The 23,021-nt window shown below is 45.8% G+C and overlaps 1 protein-coding gene across 10 annotated transcripts in view; it reads left to right on the top strand.

Moving 5' to 3' along the window:
* The window catches only part of LOC149337784 (muscle calcium channel subunit alpha-1-like), a 615,266-nt gene that overhangs the window by 165,992 nt on the left and 426,253 nt on the right, over window positions 1–23,021 (top strand). For 5 of the 10 annotated variants that reach the window (XM_089553520.1, XM_089553519.1, XM_089553518.1 and 2 more), the window contains exon 1: window positions 15,508–15,790. The exons of 1 other annotated variant lie outside the window; for it this stretch is intronic. In XM_089553520.1, coding sequence (XP_089409646.1) covers window positions 15,769–15,790 — 22 coding nt within the window. In that variant the 5' untranslated portion in view covers window positions 15,508–15,768. Of the gene's footprint in view, window positions 1–15,506; window positions 15,791–23,021 lie in introns of those variants that run through there. 4 more of the 10 variants (XM_089553524.1, XM_089553523.1, XM_089553521.1 and 1 more) reach the window with 3 other exon arrangements.

Here is a 23,021-nt window from a genome sequence, read left to right as displayed (position 1 = left end):
GCCTACCCAACTTTCTGCCGCCCCTTGCTACGCTTGCCTTCTCTTGGAATCGACTCCGTTACCCTTAAGGGCCATTGGCTATCCTGCCTTCGCATTACATGCCCTGCCCAAGCCCATTTATTCCTCTTGATTTCCACTATGATGTCATTGACCCGCGTTTGTTCTCTCACCCACTCCGCCCGATTCCGATCTCTTAACGTTACACCTATCATATTTCTTTCCACAGCCCCAAATATAGGACCCTGCATGCCAGATGACAGGGAGGTACTGGGGGCACCTATTGCTGCAGCAGCATCTTGGGCGGATGGGGTTTCTGCGATGCACGTGTTTTTTTTTCTCACACCGACGCCACGACAATCTGCGCGGCCCGCACATACACGGTATTGGTTGCTTCTCCGAATACGTGCCTGAAGCCAGCAGCAGGGATGGAACCTTGTTAACATCATATTACATCACTTGGTGCACCTACTACAACTTTCACTGTGAAAGTACAGCATGCTTTCGTGCAATAATATTACGCCGACAACTCGTCCATGAAAGTCACCACCAGTGCACCAACTGGCTTCCATAGCTTAGGTTTATTGGTTTATTGCGGTTTAACGTCCCGAAGCAACTCAAGCTATGAGGGACGCCGTAGTGAAGGGCTCCGGAAATTTCGACCACCTGGGCTTCTCTAACGTGCACTGACATCGCACAGTACACGGGCCTTCCGAATTTCGCCTCCATAGAAATTCGACCGCCGCGGCCGGGATCAGCAGCAGAGCACCGTAACCACTGAGCCACCGTGGCGGCAATAGCGACAAGGTCGGTTTGTGCAGATTGATACACAAGGAGGTATTGACTGCACTGCGTCACATGCGTGGGAACGATGTCCGTCAGTGCGTGCTAGCAACAGGGGTGGCGACAAAAGCGTGATTACAAGGAAAAATTACAAGCGCAGCAATTTTGATGTCTCTGGATTGTTTAGTACGTTCAACCATTCAAATATCACTTTTATTTTCCGTAGTGATTGGTTAGCGGTGCAGTACATAATCCCCACTGCGGATTCTTTCTTGTTAAAATTGTGCTCCTGCCCTGTTCGCCGCTGCGGAAAGGTCCCCTGGCTGGTTTGGAAAGTCGGGCGGGTGTTATTATACGTCGCCTTGAGTCAGAACCGTGGAAATAAGGCGCAAGAAATGAAGCCGCAGCGCAGGCGAGACCGAGACCGAGAGACCGAGACCGAGAGAAGTTGTGCAAGATGCCGATGCTTGAATGCATGGTGGCAACACCTTTCCTCGAAGGAAGAATTCACAGACGCAGCTCCCGCGTCACGTTGTCGCCTTGCATAATTCTGCGTATGGCGACTTTGTTTTGTCATCGAGCGGTCCCGTCTCTCTTGTGTTTCCCACGGAAGCCTCGCCGTCGCCCGACACGGCTCGAGTGCAGGCGGCGCGTGACGGCAGTCCTTCCTTTGAAACTGCCGCGCGAAGTACGACCCCCTCCTCACTGTGGGCCGCGTGCTCTTTCGGAACCAGCGCAGAGCAGCGAAGCCTCCAGACGTGGTCATGGAGTGGACGAACCTAGTGGCGGGAATGTATTTTGGGAAGCATACACAAGGGTTCCTTCGCGTGGTAACCTCGGTTGAGAGAGCTGACCGTTGCTTGTTTATTGATATAAAAGGCTAAATCTTTTCTAAGCGCAATACTGGACGAGAATATTTGTCGCATGTACTTACATTTACAGGGAAGCTCACGATGTGATGTCGGTGACGCGCGCTGCCTTGGGCTCACTCGCGCATGCGCCCTATGTACGGTAACTCATGCACACGACACGAGACTGTAGGCTGCGACGCGCGCGTGCGCGCCTACGTGTAGCAAGAGCAAGCTAGTTCAGGCTTTGCAGCTGTGGTTTCTCTGGTGTGGTGTCACCTGTCCCAAAATCCCTGTGATAGGGTGCTTTGTCTATGGATGCACTCTAGCTAACATCACCTACATCTCGAGCGTTCACAATCAATCAATCAATCAATCAATCAATCAATCAATCAATCAATCAATCAATCAATCAATCAAGCAAGCAAGCAAGCAAGCAAGCAATCAATCAATCAATACAGTGTACCGATCTTGGTCTCATTTTGGTAGGGTTCCTTTTCCTTGAAACTTCTCTAGCCAGGAAGAACTATTAGTGAAAATAAACTTTTCCCTTCCCTTCCTTCCTTCCAGCCAGGCGAGGAAGAAATTACGGAGGATACTTAGGGCTGTTTAAGTGCTTTGTAAGCGAAGCAGTGTTTTAGAGCGCAGCTAGCGCCCAATTCTGCGTTTCGCGGCGTCGCCGTTGTCCGTTGTAACCAGCAGTGGACACCTTTTAAGCTGCGACAGCAATGGAGCGGGAGCTTGGAAAGGAGAAAAAAAAAGCGCAACCGCCTCCCCTCTTTAGCAACTGGCGCGCCGGTAGGGGGCGCAGCTGTGCATAGCAACCGTGACGTCACACAGCAGCGGTAGAACGAGCGCGCGCGCGTCGGCGGTGGCAGCTACACAGCCGCTCCTTCGCCAGACGTCTCGTTGCAGTCGAGTGAGTGAGACGCGTGGCTCCGAAGCGGCCCAGTGATTCCGCGCCAAGCGGTTCAGGGAAGCGGCAGTGGATTGACCAGAAGGCTTTCGCCAAGCACACTTTAGAATTTCGAAATTGTCTTCAGTACTTTTTTGAGGAAAGGAAATGCGAAGTATACGTCTCTCATAGCTGCGAAACCAATAGAGCGGGGGCTTGGAAAGCAGAGGGTAAAATTTGTAAATTGGTTCTTGAGGAAAGGAAATGGCACACAGCTATCTCACACATCTTGATGGGCACCTGAACCAGAGGGAAGGCGCATAACTGCCCTCTTGGAACAGTGGGCACCTCAATCGCGCTTTAAGCTACGTGGCGGTAGTGACAGATGTGCGCTGCATGCTTTGGCACTGACGACGTTGAGCCAGAAACGCTGTCACCTTCCAGGATGGCAGGATGTATGGGGACTTTAATGTAGATAGGGAGACAAGCGGGAATTTCTTACCACTTATGCGGGAGAACATCCCGTTCTTCTCGCTCGTAAGGGCTCCGACAGCTGTGACAACATCGCGAAATACTTGCGCAGACCTCGTCTTTGAGAACCAGGCATTCGTGCAACAAGTCGAGCATATATCCACCTATTCCTCCGTCCACAAAGCTTCCTTCCTGATAATCAAGAACTGTTAGTGGAGGAAGGAATATGTATGAAAAATAACAAGTTGTCTGTAATTGTACATAAATGTCTCGCTCCAATTCTTTTCTTCAATCTATCGAAAAGCTGAAACAGCTGATGAGCTGCGCTTCCTTCCCAATCACTGAGAGAGCCTTCACGGCCGGCCACTAAAAGCTAATTGACCGTCTCAGTGCAACGATTGCCCATATAAGTTGTTGCTTGTTTGTGTTATCATTGGTGGCGACTTTAGCATTGACTTCAGCAGTAACAGCGTAGCAAACTTTATTTTGAAAACCTTCTTGCCTGCAATGACTGCACAAACTGCATTGAGTCATCGACCCTAGTGACACTCTCCTCGGAAACCATAAATGATTTGTTTATAAGCAATAATGGCACTTCGTCGCTAAAGGGCTATGTCCTTACTTATCCTGTGAGTGACCACATGCCCGTATGCTGTAGTGTTCAGACAAAGTGTCTTAACATTACGGACTCTGACACACCAATAACATATCAGCATGTGACTCAAGCCGCACTCGATGCTTTTCGGTTAGAAATCTGCCAGATATGTTGGAATACTATCCTGACTGAAACGGACCGAGAAATCGCGTATGAGGCCTTCTTGCAACAATTTGTTCCTATTTATAAAAAAAAGACACTTTGTCCAGAAGCATAGTTCGAGTGTTAAAGGGGCTCGAAACCATGGACTACTCGAGCGCATCTTAAGAGTATTGATAGAAAAGATTCCCTTTTTAAGAAGTTTATACGGGCCAAAAATGAAGCTGACCTTCGCGCCTTTAAAAGCTTTCGTGACGCGTTAAGTAAGGAGCTGAAGAGGGCGAGCGATATGTACTGCCTGCGAATTTTCTCATCTCGTTCAGGCACAGATGTACTTTGGAATAAATTAAATTCACTAATGGCACGGAATTCAGGAAAGGAAGTGGTTAAGGAAATTACCCACCAGGATCAAAAAATTACTGGGCAGGCTATGGTTGATACATTTAATGATTATTTTGTTCGTAGAGATTTTAACGTCTTAGCGCAATTTGCGTATAATGTATTAAGTCAGGTAAATATGAGTTTATTATTCTTAGAACCCACAGATACAAACGAAGTGCAGTCTTTATTTTAGAGCCTCAACAACTCTCACGCTTGTGATGCAAATGGTGTACAGATAAGGCCGATTAAATTTGTTATTGATATAATGAGCCCCGTGCTTGCCTATATCTACAATCTTTCCGTATCTTTGGGTATATTTCCGCCAGAAAGGCAAGTAGCACCTGTAATACTTGTCTATAAAAAGGGTTCGAGGCATGAAGTCAACAACTATAGGCAGATATCCATCCTTCCCGTGTTTTCTAAGGGTTTGGAAAAAATAATTGATAACCGTTTGTATTCATTTTGTAATAAACATGGTATTATAACAACATCGAAGTACGGTTTTCAAAAGAACCGATCTACAGATTTGGCAAACTGGATCAAGAAGAGTATATTTTGCACAATTTCGAGATAAAACAATTCGTTGTAGGAGTTTTTGTTGAATTCTCTCAGTCCTTTGATTATATCCATCATAACATTCTCTTCGAAACATTAGAGCACTATGGCATCCATGGGCTTCCACTTACTTTGTTGAAAAGCTATCTTTCACATGGGTGTCAGTTTGTTTCTCTTAACACTTTGGTATCGAGCAAGAAGCAAATCATATCCGGCCTCCCACAGGGTAGCATTTAGGGCCCTTTGCTTTTCATTCTGTATATAAATGATCTGGTTAACATAGCGTCAAAAACTAAATTTACTCTTTGTGCTGTTGACACCAGTATATTTACTGCCTCTCCAAATGTCAACGACGCAATTGTAAAAGCAAACGATGTCTTTCAAGCGTAAGATGTCTGGACGAGAAATGACCACCTAAAGGTTAACGTTACAAAAACAAAAGCAATAATTTTTCAACATAGAGGTGAACAGGCCGTCATGACTACTGACCTAATATTTAAAGCTTAGAAGAATGAAACTACGCAGTGCGTTAAAGTTGTTGGAGTACATTTTTCCGAACACTTGCGGGGGGATGAGCATGTAAATTTTGTGTGGAACAGATTGAGCGGTACAATAGGAATAGTAAATCGAAACAGGTGTCTTTTACCTGAGAGCGTAAAGTTAATCATATACAGGTCTCATTTCGCATCCTACCTAAATTATTCATTTCTAGTATGGGGCACAACCAAAGAGGATAATCTAAACAAGTTACTAATAACACAAAACAAATTTCTACGCATTATTGCTGACGTACCATACCTGCAATCCACTTCTCAACTTTTTAAACAGTTCAATACACTCAGAGTTAGTGAGCTATACAGGTTTAGGTTATCACGAGAATATTATATTAGTTAAAAGTGCGAAAGCAATACCCCTACCGACATTGCCAGACTATGCTTAGCCGATTCAGTATACAACACCAGGTCTGATCCATTTTGGAAAGTATCTACCTGCCGGAGTAATTACGGTAGACAAATGCTGCATGATCTATTACCACGTATGTTAAATGACTATATAAATCTAGGTATCGACTTTTATAAATTGCAAATTTCAGATTCTCATCGCCATGTTCATCCGCTGAATCTTCTCTGTTATTTTGTGTACGATGTGACACGCGCTCGATTGGTGCAGTGTGACGCAGTTTATTTTGATAAGTGGAATGTTTGTACCACTTGCTACGATGCCATTTTTATTGCTGTATATTTTACTTTATACTGACTGAGCTAGCTGCGTCCTAGAACATTGTTTTTTGTGCTGTTCTCGCTGCTGGCAGTGCCTGATAAGTGGGGCCAAGGACACCTCAAGCCGTGCTTGAACGGCTTTTTCATTGGCTCATTTTTTCACTGTGTAGTGCGGAAAAAAAAGAATGAATAAAGAATGAATACGAGTTGAATATTGAAGAATGTCAAATAAGCCTGTATATGAAGAGCACGAAAATACGGCCGTAACTCTTTCCTTGCAAATGGCACGCCCTCAGCATCAATCCCATCCATGAATCTGTCCGGTATAATGACTGCCACTTTGCAACACAACTGTGGCGAAGTCGCTAAACACACTGCCAGTGGCTGCTGATTACCTGGGTTCATGTTCCTGAAGTTGCTTCACACACTTGGCATATAGGTATGGTAATCTTGCTCTGCATTGCAGTAGATGCCCGGCAAATGTTCCCCACGTTTCGCAGATGTCACCATCCTGGGCTGCGGAAAAACGCGGAAGGCTCGTGAAATCCTTGCGGCCTTTCAGATTGCTAAACATGGTGATGCTTGCGTCAGTTCACCATCGATAGCGTTGTCGACAAAAGAATTTGATTATTTGAGTGATCATGTTTGAGTGTTTGCCTTGGCGCATGCATGGTGATTACCTGGTGGTCTATAGTCTCTGTACACAATGAAGGATTTAGTTGTTAGTCCAGCCGTTGTCCTGTGTTGTTCTCTTCTTGTGTTTTCGTCTTTTTTGGCTGGTTTTCTCCCTTGACATGCCATACCAACAGGCTCCTCCCTTGACATGCCATACCAAGAGGCTCCTCCCTTGACATGCCATACCAACAGGCTCACCATTCTGCCCCGCATAGGTATGGTCGGGTCGGGAAAAAATGGCACCAAGCATGGGGACCGCGCGGCGGGGTTTTGTCTCGGGTCGGCTCCCGAGGGAAATAAGAAAGAGCCGCTTCGGAGGATTATAGAGGCCCAGGGAGGACAGATTCACCTTTCGGCATTACCCGGCTCACCGTGTGCACCGCGATCCGTTCACTGCTTGACCTCGCTGCTTCCCGAAGTTGGCCTCGGCCGATCGACCGAACGGCTGCAGGAAAGTGTGAACGGCCGTCTTGGTTATCAATCGTCCGGTATTAGCCTTCGAGCCGAGGAAGTCAGCTGCCGTGGTGTCGGAGCACTGAACCTTTTTATTGTTTAGAGCAGCAATCAGTATATTGACCCAACACGTGTAGATATCTTGTAGGTCATGCTGAAGGAGGTCCCCGGGTCCGCAGACTGTATGGGAAGGGACCTCTTGAATTAGTTACAATAGCAGTGTTTATAAATTTTTCAACTGCAACAAAATTTATTAGTGACAAAAAACAAAAATATCTGCAAAATAAATCTATCTGTAGTAAGCTCGTAAATACAGATAACAGTCATCATCATCATCATTGTCAGTCTAACAGCGCCCACTGCAGGGCAAATGCCTCACCCATGTCTCACCAATTAACCCTGCCCTTCGCCAGCTGCGGCCACGGCATTCCCGCAAATTTCTTAATCTCATCCGCCCACCTAACTTTCAGCCGCCCCCTGCTACGTTTGCCTTCTCTTGGAATCCACTCCGTTACCCTTAATAAGGACCAGCGGTTATCTTGTCTTCGCATTACATGCTCTGCCCAAGCCCATTTCTTTTTTCGACTAAGATACAGTCGCGTAGGATTTCGAGTCGTCTAGACGGAAGAGAAATGCCAACACCGAGAAGCTCTCAGAAGATGCAACAGCACCGAGAGGCGGCTATTGTTGCAGACGCGGCAGTATCATTAACTGGCGTTTGCTCCTTCTCCACTCTGATGTCCTGTTTCTAAGATGATTAGCTGACTAGTCCACTCAGGATTTTGATGCGATACACAAGAAGGCGCAAATCCCTTGATTGCAAACCTCTTCGCAAAATATTCAGGGGCGTGTCTGAACAAATCACTGCCATGGATTAGGGTACTTCGGACTGCTAATTTTTTTGCTGCGACGAAAGGTCACCACAAGAGACCGGGCCACTGATGTTTAGTTGTATTTCCTCTTAAGAGCGCTCTACCAGTTTATAGTTCAGTTAGTTACAAGAAAATGAAAATTGGCTTAGTCGTAAGGCGCTCGTCTACCGAGCCCGAGTACCCGGGTTCGAACCCGACCGCGGCAGCCGCGTTTCCATGGAGGCGAAACGCAAGAGGCGCCCGTGTGCTGTGCGATGTCAGTGCACGTTAAAGAACCCCAGGTGGTCGAAATTATTCCGGAGATTATCCGGAAATTATCCACTATGGCACGTCTTTCTCTCTTCCTTCTTTCAATCCCACCTTCCTCTCTTCCCTTACGGAGCGGTTCAGGCGTCCATAGAGATATGTGAGACAGATACTGCGCCATTTCCTTTCCTCAAAAAACCAATTTACCAATTTACCAAAGCAACCAACTTCACCTGCTAGAAAACAGGACGCACCTGCTACGTGCCAGTGAAAAGAGTGCGGCTGTGCGGGGCTTCTTCCTTTTTTCAGTCCTTTCCCAAAATGGAGCATGCTTCGTACGTCGACGGAGAGAGCAAAGAAACTTCAAGCTTCGCAGCTTGCTGGAAACGCTTTCTCTTTCGCGGTTTCTTCCCCGCTGCTCAGTTCCCAGAATGCAGCGCTAGCTGGAACATCGCCTCGTAAAACTTTAGCATTGAACTGTGAGGCGCACGTGGCGAGGGTCTCACAGCTTGGCGCTAACGCGTCACTCTTTCGGTCACAGAGGTGGCGTGAGGAAGGAAAAAGCCGCATTCTCTCGAAACGAAATAAAAGGTTTCCCCTCGTGTGTTTTCTTTTTTTTTTCTTTTTTGACGCGGTCGGCACCGTTCTAATCGGTCTCCGCACTTCTCAGGCTACGCCATTCAACTCGTTTGCTTTTTTATTTTTGCGAGTGCTAGGTTTCCCGCGAATCGCGAAAGGTGCCATGCCAGCTATACGAAGCTCTAAAACTGAACTGAAGTCCGAGGTCACCACGGTTGCTACAGTATACTGCCGTACATGCCTGCCCCTTTCGTGTCGCATAACAGTTTATTTATTCATGCGAGTGCATTATAAGGCTCAACGACACGAAAACCCGGCGTCGCCCAAAAAAAAAAGTGTCGACGTTAAAAAACACGCGATTGGTCAAAACGGTGTGACGTCATCACGGGCGCCAAAATACGAAATGTTTACAAGTAATAGTGCTGTTATACTTGCAACGGCACCAACTAGACTGGAATAGAATAGAATTATAATTGCATTGGAATAGAATTACAATGGCTTCGCATTACTCGCTGATATGTTTCTTAAGTTCCTGGTAATTTTTTACTTACATGTTACCTAATTAAGTAATCTTTTCATTTATTTATGCACATGCGCAGTCGCCAAAGGATAGAAAGGAGGAGATGACTACGAGAACAAAAGACAACATAAAAGGGGAAAATATATTATAGAAAATGTACGTACAATGCTAATGAAAGGGGGTTTCTGCAGCGGGCGACACAAAACGGCGAGCAGAACGGCGGGCAGCGCAGAAGACGGCCGGTCCAACCCAAGCGATCTCGTGCAGCGCGGCGGCACTTCGTCTTTCATCGACGCTTCGTCGTCGTGGGCGCTCCGGCAGCGATCGGCCTAGGCGGTATCAGGCGCGGCCGTCGTGGTTCGCTACACTAAGTAATGTTTTGTGTCATACGAAGTAAAAACGAGAGCTGTGCTTAGCAGTGAGAAGGAACCAGAATAAGAAAAGAGCGAAAATAACAAAACCACACAGAAATAAAGGAATACTTCGGTGACATCGCAATGCGCTGACAGTGGTTGTCTGAAAACGTTTATACTCTGGTTCGATGCGATATCTTCCGGAAAGTGGTTCCAATCTTTGAATGCGTTTGGTAAGAATGAGCAGTTGCCGGGGGCACTTCAATTCTCTTCCAGTTTTATACCAATTCCATTCTGTACAAATTCCAAATTGCATGGCGTGACCGACAGTCTCGTGGTGGAGGAGTGGCTATTAATGTAAAGAACTCAATAAATCTGACACCACTCGATGGCATTCCTAGACATGAAAGCTTGTTTTCCAAGGCAGACGTTTTTGGTAATACTGTTGTTATCGGTGTTGTGTATCGCCCACCTAACGCGGACATTCTTTTTCTTGAGCAGTTGTGTGAATATGTGCAGCGCTTCAGGGGAGTTCGTACGAAGTCGATTATAGACGGTGATTTTAACTTGCCTCATACTGGCCAAATATGACAGCATCGGGTGGCGATTTAAGACATTCCGACCTGATTCTAAACGTTGCTTTTTTATGTGACCTCACCCAGGTTGTTGACGTGCCTACACGAATCACACTTTCATCGCGGTACACTTTAGATTTGTTGTTCGTTAGTCGTTCTATCTCCTTCACTCATGTTGATGTTATGAGTGGCGTGTCAACAACTTTTCATCTCCAAAAGTAGGGCTAAAAATAATAATTCACCGGTTATTGTTAAACACTTTAATAGAGCAGACGATGTGAGCATTCTTGACTGCCTATAGACACATTACCAGGGCTTTGAGACCCACGAGGACGTAAATATATTGCGGTCCAGGTTTACAACAATATGCTTCGAATGCCTGGAACGGTTCGTTCCGTACAAGCTCAAGAACAAAAGACATAATCCATGGATTAAAAGAGATATTATGCATGCACACTCTTATGCACACGAAGCGGAAGCTAAAACGACTCCGGCGAATTCCTTCTCGTCCACTAGCTGTCGAAGCTCTCGAAATGAGCCCAGGAATAGGGTAAAGCAAGCTAAAGGCAACTTTTTTTCAGTTATCCTCGGAACCTTTCTCCAGCAGGTGCCGGCAAAAAGTTTGGAGATTTATAAATGAAAACAGGTTAAATGAAATTTATTTATGTGTTAATGGCATACAATTTAAGTTCTAATTAGGTAGCCAATGAATTTAACAAGTATTTACACTCAGTGTTCGCGCCTAAAGACCAGAGCGTTGGTTTTGCACCCGAGGAGTTCCAGTCGGCAATGCGCGATGTAGTTGTGACTCAAGAAGGTATTTTTAATTTACTCTTAAACTTGGACGTGAGAAAAGCAGTGGGGCCGGACAATATCCCTACAGCATTTCTGCACCGTTACGCAGAGCGGATATCGCACTACTTGCATGCAATCTTTAGTGCTGCTTCGTTGTGCTCAGCCCTGCCTGCCGACTGGAAAAACGTGCGCGCTGTCAACATTTTCAAATCCAGTGATCGTTCAACGGTATCCAATTACCGCCCCATATCCTTAACTTCAGTTAGTTCGAAGCTATTGGAGCACATTATTTGTAGGGAACTGGTTCAGTATTTAGAAGAAAACCGCTTATTGTCAGATGCTCAGCATGGTTCTTGTCGCGGGCTCTCCACCGTCACACAGTAAATTACTACCTGCCATGACTTTTTTGTTGCAATTAATGACAGAGGCCAAATCGATGCAGTGCTCCTGGACTTCGAAAACGCTTTTGGTAAAGTGTCACACAATAAACTCATACAAAAGCTTTATAACTCAGGAGTAACCAGAATACTTATTGACTTTATAAAACCCTATCTTGAAAACCGTGCACAATATGTTAATGTTAATATAGTTCTTCGGATAGCCTTCCAGTGACATCAGGTGTACCCCATGGGTCTGTCCTGGGCCCGGTCTTGTTCCTTATTTGTATCAATGATATTGTTACCGAGATAGACCCTGGAACAGTAGTAAAAATTTTTGCAGTCGATTGTGTTGTGTACACAACGGTCAGGTCACCACAGGATCAAGAACTGCTTAACGCGAATCTTGGCAATATTCACAGCTGGTGCGAAAAGTGGGAAATGGCTCTGAACATAAAAAAATGCTTTGTTCTTCGTGTCTCAGACAAGAAGCAATCATTACATCACACATACAATAGTCTTGGGGACGTAATTAACGAAGTATCAGGGGTAAAATACCTAGGAGTCACATTAACATCAACTCTAACCTGGAACAAACATATTGATAACATATGTTGTACCGCACGTAAGGCTTTATGAGGGATTTGAAGAAAATTGGCGACAGCCCCAACGCAGGTGAAGTTCACTTCATGCAAATCCCTGGTTAGACCGATTTTGGACTATGCGTCATGGGACCCCTACACCAAAACAAGTATAGACAAGTTGGAAAAGGTGCAGAGAATGGCCGTCCGTTTTATTTGCAACCGTTACAGACGAACAGATAGCGTAACACGGATGGTTAACCTCTTGGACCTTCAGACCCTCCAATCCAGACGCACAGAATACAGGCTTAAGTTCTTATACCTCCTGTACAATAATAAGACGCAGATAAGACTCTCTACCTTCTCCTGTACCACGAGCTAACACACGCTTTAACCACGGGAAAATTTTACAACAATACCGGGCGTGTACCGGTTCACTTAAATATTCCTATTTCCCTAAGAGTTTGCCCGACTGGAATAGGCTGGCTCCGAACATTGTTGAATGTCCAGATGAAGTGGAATTTATTGTCGCTTTTAAAAGTATCAACTTTGCCTTTGTTTTGTATTTTTGGTGTCATTCATGTGTGTTTCCCACTCCTGCTTTGACTCCAGAAGGAGTCTGCAGTATTCCTAAATAGTAATAATAATAAAATTCTAATTCAATTCCATTATAATTCTATTCCATTCATTTGTGGTTGGTGTAGTTGTGGGTACTAATACTGGTTAAGATTTCGTATTTTCCCGCCCTTGATGACCTCACACTGTTTCGACCAATGGCGAGTTTGTATGGCCGCCACTTTTTTGGGCGACGCCGGGTTTTCGTGCCGTCGAGCCATCAGCCGGGTTTTCGTGCCGTCGAGCATTAGCATTTATTTCGATAGGGAGGAATAGTGACTTTCGGTCGGTGATCGACAAGTGAAGAGCTGTATAGCCAGGAGACAGGTGAATTGGCAGTGGGAAGACTGCCTGATGGCAGAGCTTTTGTGGAACGAGCAGACTTGAAATCGTGTTTAAGATATAACTGATTACATATAAGAGATAACATTCTTAGATGGACACGTGTGAATTCCTGTTCTTGTTTGCCTTACCTTAGTTTTCTAGGTGGTTTTTGTTGGCCTAGCCTTCGATTGGGGTTTCGTTAGATCAGCCTTTCTCCGCCGGTTTTACCTTGTTGCTGGCCTTTCGGCTTCTAGTTGTTTCTTACTTTTTGACACTGCTATTGCTACGATGAGCTAATTTTACGCATTTACCACTTTCTTGTTGTTTTTATTTACTTTGACGCTGGTTTTGCTAAGAGATGTTTATGCTATGTTCATCGTTCACCTCTTGCATCATCTTTCCTTTCGTCTGTGTTATGGTTTCTTCATGTATTTGATTATTGTATTGAAGGATATCAATTTTACACGTATTGCTATCTGGTAGCACACTTGGCGGCGGGATGCTGACAAGAACAGTGCGTATATTTGCCTGTTAATCTTGTGATTGTCCTCCGCCGCTATAAATAAACCAGTTGGAAGTTGCGCTCTGTGCATGTCGTGTGCGTTCCTTTGTTGTGTGGCATCTTCTTCACGCAATTACGTGCCCGTTCAGAGATGAACCAACTCGCCCAAACAAGAGTTTTACTTACGTGTTTAAGATAGTGTGCGGAAAGGAGCATAAGGGAGAAAGCGTTGGAATGGGGTCTAAAGTTTGTTAGGCGCAGGTGTGCTTATTGCCTGCCCCCTTTCGCGCAGTGCTCCTGGCGTAAACTGGAAAGCGCAATTTCCCTGGCGATAACGACGAGTCGGGCTTCGCCGAGTTGCTGGTACACAAGCTAACCCATCACCGCAGTCGCTGTTTTTTTTTTCTGGTGCCAGCATACTTTGCTTCAGTTTGGCCGAAGGGGGTTATTCCATGCCCCGTGTGAGAGTTCATTATTTATTTATTTATTTATTTATTTATTTGTACATACTATTGGTCCAACCTGGACGAAGAAGGAGTGGACACAACATAAACTTGTGGCATACGCAGACCAGCAGGAACAACATGCAGTCAATACAGTAGAAACAAAAAAACAGTGTTAACAATGTACAGTCATAAAATACAGGTGAAAAATGGCAGTTACTAAAAGATTCCCTTTATATACTTTATTGCTTTATACGTTTACCAAGATGGACTGAAAATTATTCTCGAGATTGTGCATTTACAACTTCGTTTGACAGCCCATTCCATTCGGAAGCTGTTACAGGAAAAAATGAATATTTGAAACAGTACTTGTGTAATTTCTCTATTTGGACATGTCTACTATATTTATAACGGCTAATTCGCGTTCTTGTTTCGTTTATGTATCGCTCTTTTCTCACATGCACTAAACTATTAATGACACAATAAAAAAGATTTAGTCTTTTTTCTTTTCGCCTCTGTGAAAGGAAAGGCGAATCAGCTTTCGCATAAAGGGGTGCCACGGAGTCCAGCCTTCGGTACTGAGCGAAAATGGAGCGCAAGGCCCGTCTCTGTACCTGCTCAAGTTTAGATATCAGCTTTTTGTGGTATAGATCCCATATTTCACATGCATACTCAAGTAAGGGTCGTACAAGCATCTTGTACGCTGTAAATTTTGTGTGTGTGGAAGCCTGTTTTAGGACGCGTCTGAGGTAGCCTAGCCTTTTGTTTCCCTTCCCGACAACGCTATCGATATGTTTTGTCCAGCTGAGGTTTGAAGTTATGGTCACGCCGAGGTATTTCTACTCATTTACCCGCGAAAGGAGACTACCTTCCAAAGCATATGCGTAGTGAAGCGGCTCAGCCTTGTGAGTAATCGTCATGCAGAGTGTCTTTTGCGGGTTTAAGGTCATTCCCCATTCTTTACACCAGTTCTGTATTTGAAATAAAAAAATTGTTTAGCTGGATTTGGTCACTAGCGGATTTAACGTGAGGAATCATTGTGGAAAAGCAGCCAAATTCGTATATTGGAGAGCTGGAAGCTACAGGTTGCGTGGCGAATCGCTGCCAACACGCACATCCGAATGTGAGCGTCGACCTTGAGCGGACGCGTACAAGAAGCAAAGGTGGACAGACCTCCCGACTAGGCCACACTGAATCCCCCGCTGCCTGCGACGGGCATCACGACGGCAGGTCCGACGCCGGCCAACCCCCATTTCCGGCTCGGCCCCTCCGAGCAAGGAGCGGGAGGGTTTGATGTGCGCCGTGTCCGATCGAGGCTATATTCTCGCCAACCACATTAGCACGCGCAGCGCGCCAAATTATGGTTGGCGCCAGGGCATGGATAGTGTTAGTAAAGTGGGTTGTGTTTCCTTTAACTCCTGGGCAACAGTTAAGGCGTCGCGCCACATGTGATAGCTCGGTGGGCGCGGAAAAGAAGTTGCCTGCCTTTGGTTCTTCTACAGATGCGCCACACCGTGTCTTGCCACGAAGTGTGCCTGCTCGCGATTTCAGCCGCGAGTCGAGCGTCCGCGGCGCCCGGCAACAGCGGCACGCGCGAGTTCGATCTCGGGACGTCGACTACCGCCGCCCGCGACGGGGGCTCTCGGCGGTCCCCTCCTCCCCGCTGTTCTCCCTAAGGGGGAAAAGCGATCGGTGCGCCTCCGCGCGGCGGCTTCTGCCGCAGGGAGGCGCCGAGTCGCCAGCGAGGCCGGGCCCCTCCGATGGTGGTGCGAGCGCTGGTCCGCGTTGTGCCGTCGTCGTCTTGCGCGTTCTCCGCCGCCCCGCCCCTGGCTGGGCCCCGTGAGGAGTAGCCGAAGGGCAGAAGGCGGCGGTCATGGGTGCCGGGCGCTGCCGCCTCGTCGCCCCTGGGACGCCGCTGCACGGAACGAAGAGGAGGGGCCCGCGCTGAGCCCGCATGTCGGACCCCGACGACACAGGTCAGAGAGCCTCCGCGCGAATGGCGAGCTTCTTGCAGCCGTCGCTCCCCCCTCGGTGGGCGCTCTCGGGTCTGCCGCTGCGCATCCCGTGGGTCATTCACACCAGCCGCTGCTGAGGATGACCGCCGTCCGCTGGTGCCGCAGAATGTCCCGCAGCCACCTCTCGCGGTCGTAAGCAGTAGCACTAAAAAGCGCCGCTTAAACAGGGCCCGCTCAGCGCTGCGCTTTTCGGTGCAGGCAGGCTGTTCGAAACAATGATGCGTGGAAAGTGATTCGCTGAAATTATCCCAAGAACCACGCCCGGAGCTCCCTCTTTTAGGGCCGCTTTCGTCCTTGTTACCGTAGCCGTTGACGCGCCTTGGGTTGCAAAGTCGTCTTCAAGCGGCCAAGCTTGCCTCTCTCCTACAAGCGGCGTCGTAAACAGGCATTTCTTCAGATTAAGTGCACTGTCCAGGTTTAGCTTGTGTACTGTGTCGGCTATTTGAGCGCTTCTAAGGAACATCTCGGGCCCCGACATATTGCACTACACAGCGGCCGCTGTTGACGCAGGAGAGGGATGAGGCCTCTGCCCTGCATTGAACCTAGTCAAGCTGCTGCTGATGTTGACGGAGACGGTAATACTGAGCATTCTGATTCGGTTTATTTTCGACAGTACGGCTGCTGCGCAATATCATCCCCGATGGCTTTCATTCCTGTAGCGTCGCTGTGTGCGCACTCACTTTATAGCATAATAGCACTCACTATATAGCATAATAGCACTCACTATGTAGCATAATAGCACTCACTATATAGCATAATAGCACTCACTATGTAGCATAATAGCACTCACTATATAGCATAATAGCACTCACTATATAGCATAACAGCACTCACTATATAGCATAATAGCACTCAGTATAGCCATAATATATATGCAAACACTGCGTGTCCGCGTTCAAATCGCACGAAAGAAATCTGCCGGCGGTTCCAAGCGGCGATCAAATTTCGACCGCAAACTGGGCCTGACGCCGATTTACTTCACTGGATTCTCTTGATCCGTGCTAGTCCTGGGCGTTCGTGAGATGCCAGCAGTCAAGCCCTTCACGATTAGTTGCAGGCTCAGCTTTGTCTTTTTAGTGCCAAATTGGCACACCTCAGTTTTAAAGGAGGCGCCGCCTGAACCCTTCTAGAAATGGTCATTAGACAGTCTATAAATTTCTCATAGACTTTATTGCCTTCTTATAGGTATTTCCTTTTGTCTCTTCACGGACTGTCCATATACTATCCGTATACAAAGGTCCAATAAATCAAATGACTAAAATCCAATGACTACGAACCTATAGATGGTTGTGGACTCTATAGGATTTGTGTTGCCTACAGACTAGTATATGGGATTTCTGTATAAAAATTATATTGACATAATAGAAAAAAGTCTATGTACAGTCTATTCTTCTCCACTCTATAGGCTAAACTTTTTTGTAAGCGAAAATCGGACAACGGCCCCTCTATCTTGGAACCGATGAACGAAAAAGCAGCGAAGGAAGCGAGGCAGCTGGGCTGCGGCGTCATTTTCGATGCGTCCTTATCCGGTATCCGCCCTCCTCGCTCGTCGGTATGCAGACGACGTTTCATATTCATGCATGTAGCAGCATCCGTTCTCCAGTTGGCGACGCTACGCATCAGGCGTGGGCGTCCGTGTTGCTACACTTCCCAAGGCTTCTTGAGGCCCACACTGCGTTTTGCCACGAATGCAGTTTGCCGGCGGCGAATGTCCGCATCATTTATTTATTTAGTACGCTTACGTCGCAAGCAAGACATAAGTGAAGGGTATGGTCGTTAAAAGAAGTCGTACAAATGTCCGAAATGCACCAATACAATACATTAGCCTACACTTGAAGTTTATTTCCATTTCAGTAAGAAATGAGGGACCCGAGACAAAAAGTGAACGTTAATTCACTTGACGGAGCTCGTGCCCCATTACATGGCAAAACAGCACGGTGTCGGTAATAACAGTTATACCAGTACATTTACCAGACATTGTAGCTCTTACTACACATAGTTCAGTTTTTGTGTGTGTGTGTTTGTTAAGGGTAAAGGCACAATGTGAATGATAAACATGATGAGCGAATAACAGCAATTGTGCATAGCAACAAACCCACAATAATACAAAAAGACATAGGAGGAACACACCTCAGGTAACCAGAAAAAATTACAGTTGCGAGAGAAAGAATGAATGTATTAATTTCTCATTAACACTTTCAATATTAACTTTATTTTGGCGAAAAAAGTTTAACGAAGTGGGCAGAGTATGGGCGAGCATTTGCTGGCCAAACATCGTTCGTACGAAAGGTACCGTCCAGTTATGAGATAATAAGGCGCAAAACTGAAAACAGAAAGAAAAAGACGAAAAACATGACGACGGCGATTACGTTAGTGGAGAGTAACCTATAATTGGTAACATCAGCGAATAGCGGTGGCAAGTAAAATATGTATCCGAACGATGCGCACAGCAGCGTAAGTAAATAAAAACAGCTTCAAGCCTCGCTTTGACTATCGCCATGACGGACGGACTGCGGTGCCGAATTGGCGTACTTTCGTCGCGTCGTCGTGAGCCTCGGTGGTCGCATGTGGAAGGTCGTGGTATGTTTTCGAAGTGATCCTTCGTGTCAAGGCAAAGGGCAGCTACTCGAGTGCGTCGTAGAGGACCATTTGGAACTGGAACAAACTGAAAAGCATTCGGAACCAGCCAGATTCCAATCGGCTCCAGCTGTGTTATGACCACTTGCAACTGGCTCGGAAGGAGGCAGCTGGGAACTTACTACTCACTAAAGCAAGGGTGGAAGTACGGGCTAGTTAGTAGACAGCAGCACTCCCGTTGTGCTCTCGAAATGTTGTACAAAATCTTTCACCGAAAAATAAAAATACATAAAGATTATTATTTGCTTGCACCGCATTTCAGATCAAACAGACTTGACCACGAATGGAAGATTAAAGAAATTAAATGCAAAACTAACACTTATAAAAATGCATTTTTTTTCATCTACCATTCATGACTGGAATCGCCCGCCCCATGAAATTGTTGAGTGCCTCTCCGAACCTATGTTCCGCGCGTTGATATCGGATGTATGAGTGCGCAGTTGGCTTCTTTTTTCTTTCGTTTTTTTTTTGTGCTTCCTTGTCATGCCTTGTTGTTTCTTCATATTCCTTCATTTTGTACTTGCCGTGTCATGCCTTGTTGTATTGCTTTTTTGTCCTTTTTTCTGGCCTATTCTTCTGTTATGTATCCACCCCCCCCCTTGCAACAATGCCTACGGGCGCTGCAGGTGTTTCCAATAAATAAATAAATAAATAAATAAATAAATAAATAAATAAATAAATAAATAAATAAATAAAATGTCTGTACGGTTCACCAGTGGCGCTCGGTGAAAGCGCCCATAGACGAGCGAGAAACGAAGTGGAAGTGGAGGGCGCCTTCGTTTCACTCTGATATTTGTGTGCGATGGGGGAAATTGGGCGCCTCACTGTGCTTCATAAATCGCGCGGTGTTTCTCTCGTGCCGTGCGATGCGTTTCGCCCGGCCGTGCCGACACGCAGCTACCGAGTCTGCGTGCAGACCTGCCAGCACAACGTCCTTGACGCCGCACAGTCGGGCGTTCCGTGCCCACATGCTGTTGTTATTTTGTCTCCCGTGTCACCGCCAGTTGCGGCGGATTCGCTCTCCACGGGGCGTTCGGGATTTCCGTGTGCGCGACACAGCCAGCGTGGGCGGAGGGGAGAAGATATACGCCGGCAGAGTGAGTACGGCCCTGCTCTGGTTAGCTGTGGTTGGTGGGTCGAGTACAACAGACTCAGTGGGGAGGGGTGGCTAGAGACCGGTGCATCGTTGTTTGAGACTGATGGTGTCTACCAGAACCGAAAGCTGTCATAAGTGCTTGGTTAGCACCTGTTCTATCCGTAATAGATAGATAGATAGATATGTTTATTTGAGTGTGCCTCAAAGCCAAGTGGCCTAAACGAGCGCACACTAGGTCAGATACATCGGAATGACCACCTAAAAACATTCAAAACCGGGCATGAAAGCAACAATTAGGCAAATATGCCTGTGTCAATAAACGTTTTGTTATACAGGATTTGTAAACGAGTCACTGGAGAGATGGCGAGCAAATCGGTATAAAATGTGTCAAAACATTTTGCGGCTTTTGCATGCGGCACAGGAAAATTCAGCGACATCAGTAAGGTCCCACAGTGCAGGACTTTTTGCAGAAACTACATGTCACGTATGCGTCGCCTGTCGCCAAGGGTACACATATTGAGGTCTGCCAAGAGAGAATCATAGTCGTAGAAACGACGGTGACCAATATATCTATCATAATAGATGCGTATAAACTTAGGCGAGACATTTTCAATTTTTGTACAATAGGTGACAGATACTCTTTTCCAGGCTACTGACGCGAACTCAAGACGCGGTCTCACAAGGGCACAGTATAGAGTACGTAGACATTCGTGTCTGTAATAGTTAGTAGACCAAGATAAACAGGCAACTTTCTGGCGCGTGTCTGTCACCCTGCTCTTGCTGACCTGCGCCGATATGTACAGTCTTTGTCAAAAGTAACCAGGCTGCCGGTTTTTCTTCTCAGTCGTATATTAAAGCTATTACGCCAGCCCTCAAGCTCTAAATCTCTGTATGGTAAGAAGAACCCCTGTTCTCACCTTCAAAGAACTTTTTGATCTTTAGGGAAGCCGTCAGGGCTCTGTTATACGAATGAGAAGCAAACCATGATGTCTGGTTACTTTTGATAAAGACTGTAAGTGCGGAAGAAAGGAACAGGAATTCGCGTGCTGGCGGAGGGTATCGAGTTCAGTGCTCGTTAAATGCTATGTTAGCGTGCCGTCTTAGGGGCTGTTTGCAATTCTCAGCTTCACATTGGGTGCGGTTACAGCAGTGGCGGTCCCAGCGATTGGTTCTAGGGAGGAAAGGGGGGGGGGGGGGGGATTTGCGTGTACAAAAAAGAAAAAAAAAATATAGAAACAACGATTTTTTATTTACACTCTATTTGTACAACAATTTTTGTGCACTTTTCAGTTGAAAAATCAATGGCGAACGATAAGATGTTATACCATAAACCATGTTTTAAATGCTAACGGTTGCGTGAACAATATTCATATGTAATTCATATCTATTCATGATTTATATATGAATATTGCTCACGTAACCATTAACTTATATAATTCATATATATTTACGCGATGGTGGAATTTCGATCAAGGAAAAATTCTAGCGGCCCGCGTATTGTGCGATGTCAGTGCGCGTTAAAGAACCCCAGGCGGTCGAAATTTCCGAAGCCCTTCGTTACGGCGTTCCTCATAGCTTGAGTCGCTTTGCGACGTTAAGCCCCCATAAACACAAACAAACAAAACAGATATATTTATCTCACAATATTTCCGATTGAGTGATAGTGCCAGTCATGAAGCGCAAAAGTAACTGTGAGGGCACGGCAGGACCACGATACCTCGACAGTCACGTACGAATTGCACTCGTATAACTACCAACCTGTTGTATAACTAATACTAGACAGTATTAGCTTACAACTTGACTTACTAGCAGTAGGAAACTGGTGTGAAAAATGGCAAATGTCTTTAAATATTGCTAAGTGTAAGGTCTTGCATTTCCATAGACGCTCCAACTTAATACCACATAGCTACTTTATCTGCGGTTCTCGTTTACATGCTACTAAAGCATACAAATATCTTGAATTACACCTGTCTGACGATCTTACGGAGTCAACGCACATCAACCACATCACTGCAGCATCCAGTCGATCCTTTGGCTATCTTCAACGCTCAATGAAGTTTGACCCAGCACATGTAAAATTACTAGCCTACACCACATTAATGAGCCCAAAATTAGAATATGGAGCCGCCATTTAGAACCCACATGAGGAATACCTTTCTGAGAGCATAGAAACTATCAATATCACTCCATTAGACTTGTTCATTCCGATTATTCATCCTACAGAAGTGTAACCGATCTCAAGAACCGATCCAGCTTTACATTATTAAAGCAACGTCGCAAAATAGCCAATTTAGCCCTTTTTCATTGTTTCTATGCTATTCATTTCCGTTAGGAGTCTAAGTAACAAAACACTCCCTGTTTTAAGCTCCTCACAAAAACAGTCAACAGGTGTCATACCCTTGCCGAAAAACACAAACATTTGCGCAGTCTATCTTCAACCGAACAGCAAAAGATTGGAACGGTCTTCCCAATGCCGCTGTAATAATAGAAGACACGCTTGCATTGAAAGATAAGCTTAAATCTTTAGACACGTTTTAGGTTTTCGTGCACCTTTCCCCTCTAACGTTTACCTATTGCACTTTGTTTTACTATGAGATTTTTACTGTTCTCTAATCCGTTATTGAATTCTTACCCACCGTTCAGCGCTTCTTCCTGTCTTGTTTTTTCTTTAGTATTCGGAAACATTTGAGCGTTCTGCATTTTGTTGAGCCTTGATGTTGGCATTGTACAGAATATGTTCGTTATTTGTTGATATTTCTGTACAACCCAACCCTCATGTAATGTCCCTTGTTTAGTCTTCGAGGTACGGAAATAAATAAATAAATAAATAAATAAATAAATAAATAAATGAATAAATAAATAAATAAACCTGTGGAGCGTAGAATTTTGTGAAATAAGGCAGCGGCTAACACGGTGAACGTACAAAGTAGGGGACTACTTGACGCATCACAGGCGAAAAACTTTTCCATTTCTACGTCAAAAATCACATCTCGGCCTTTGAGAGCCCGAAAGCGGACGTTCGGGAAAATGCGCAAAGGCTTTTCGATCGTTTTGCGTTCGTATCGGTACTTTGCTGCGTCCGTGTAGACTACGCTGGGATTGTCGCTGAGTTTCCTGCTGAGTGCTCGGACTCTGGCTTGTCGTCTTTCATGGTGTGTATTGGGATCCATGTGTCGGGGTATGGGTCTTACCCGGATGTTGTTTCTGTCTTCATTCTTCACCTGTTCATTGTCTCTTTGTGTTCCTAGAGGTAGCCGTAGTTTCTCCAGCAGGTGTCTTCCCGTTCTGGTTTGAATGAGTCGGTTTGAATGAGTCGGTTTCCGTGACCTCAAGAGCTCTGTCGCTGATCGAGACTGAAACTGCCGGTACAATATCGTTTGTAAGGAATTTTTTAACGCTGCGCACTAATTTGATTAGCACATTTTAATGATCATCAGGCCCGTAGGCCTCTTTCAGGGT

Source organism: Amblyomma mixtum, chromosome 7 (genome assembly GCF_055824585.1).
Source record: "Amblyomma mixtum isolate Tamu chromosome 7, ASM5582458v1, whole genome shotgun sequence".
NCBI classification, from domain to species: Eukaryota; Metazoa; Arthropoda; class Arachnida; order Ixodida; family Ixodidae; genus Amblyomma; species Amblyomma mixtum.
The sequence above is the reverse complement of the archived record's forward strand: the minus strand, read 5'-3'. Positions and strand labels throughout refer to the sequence as shown.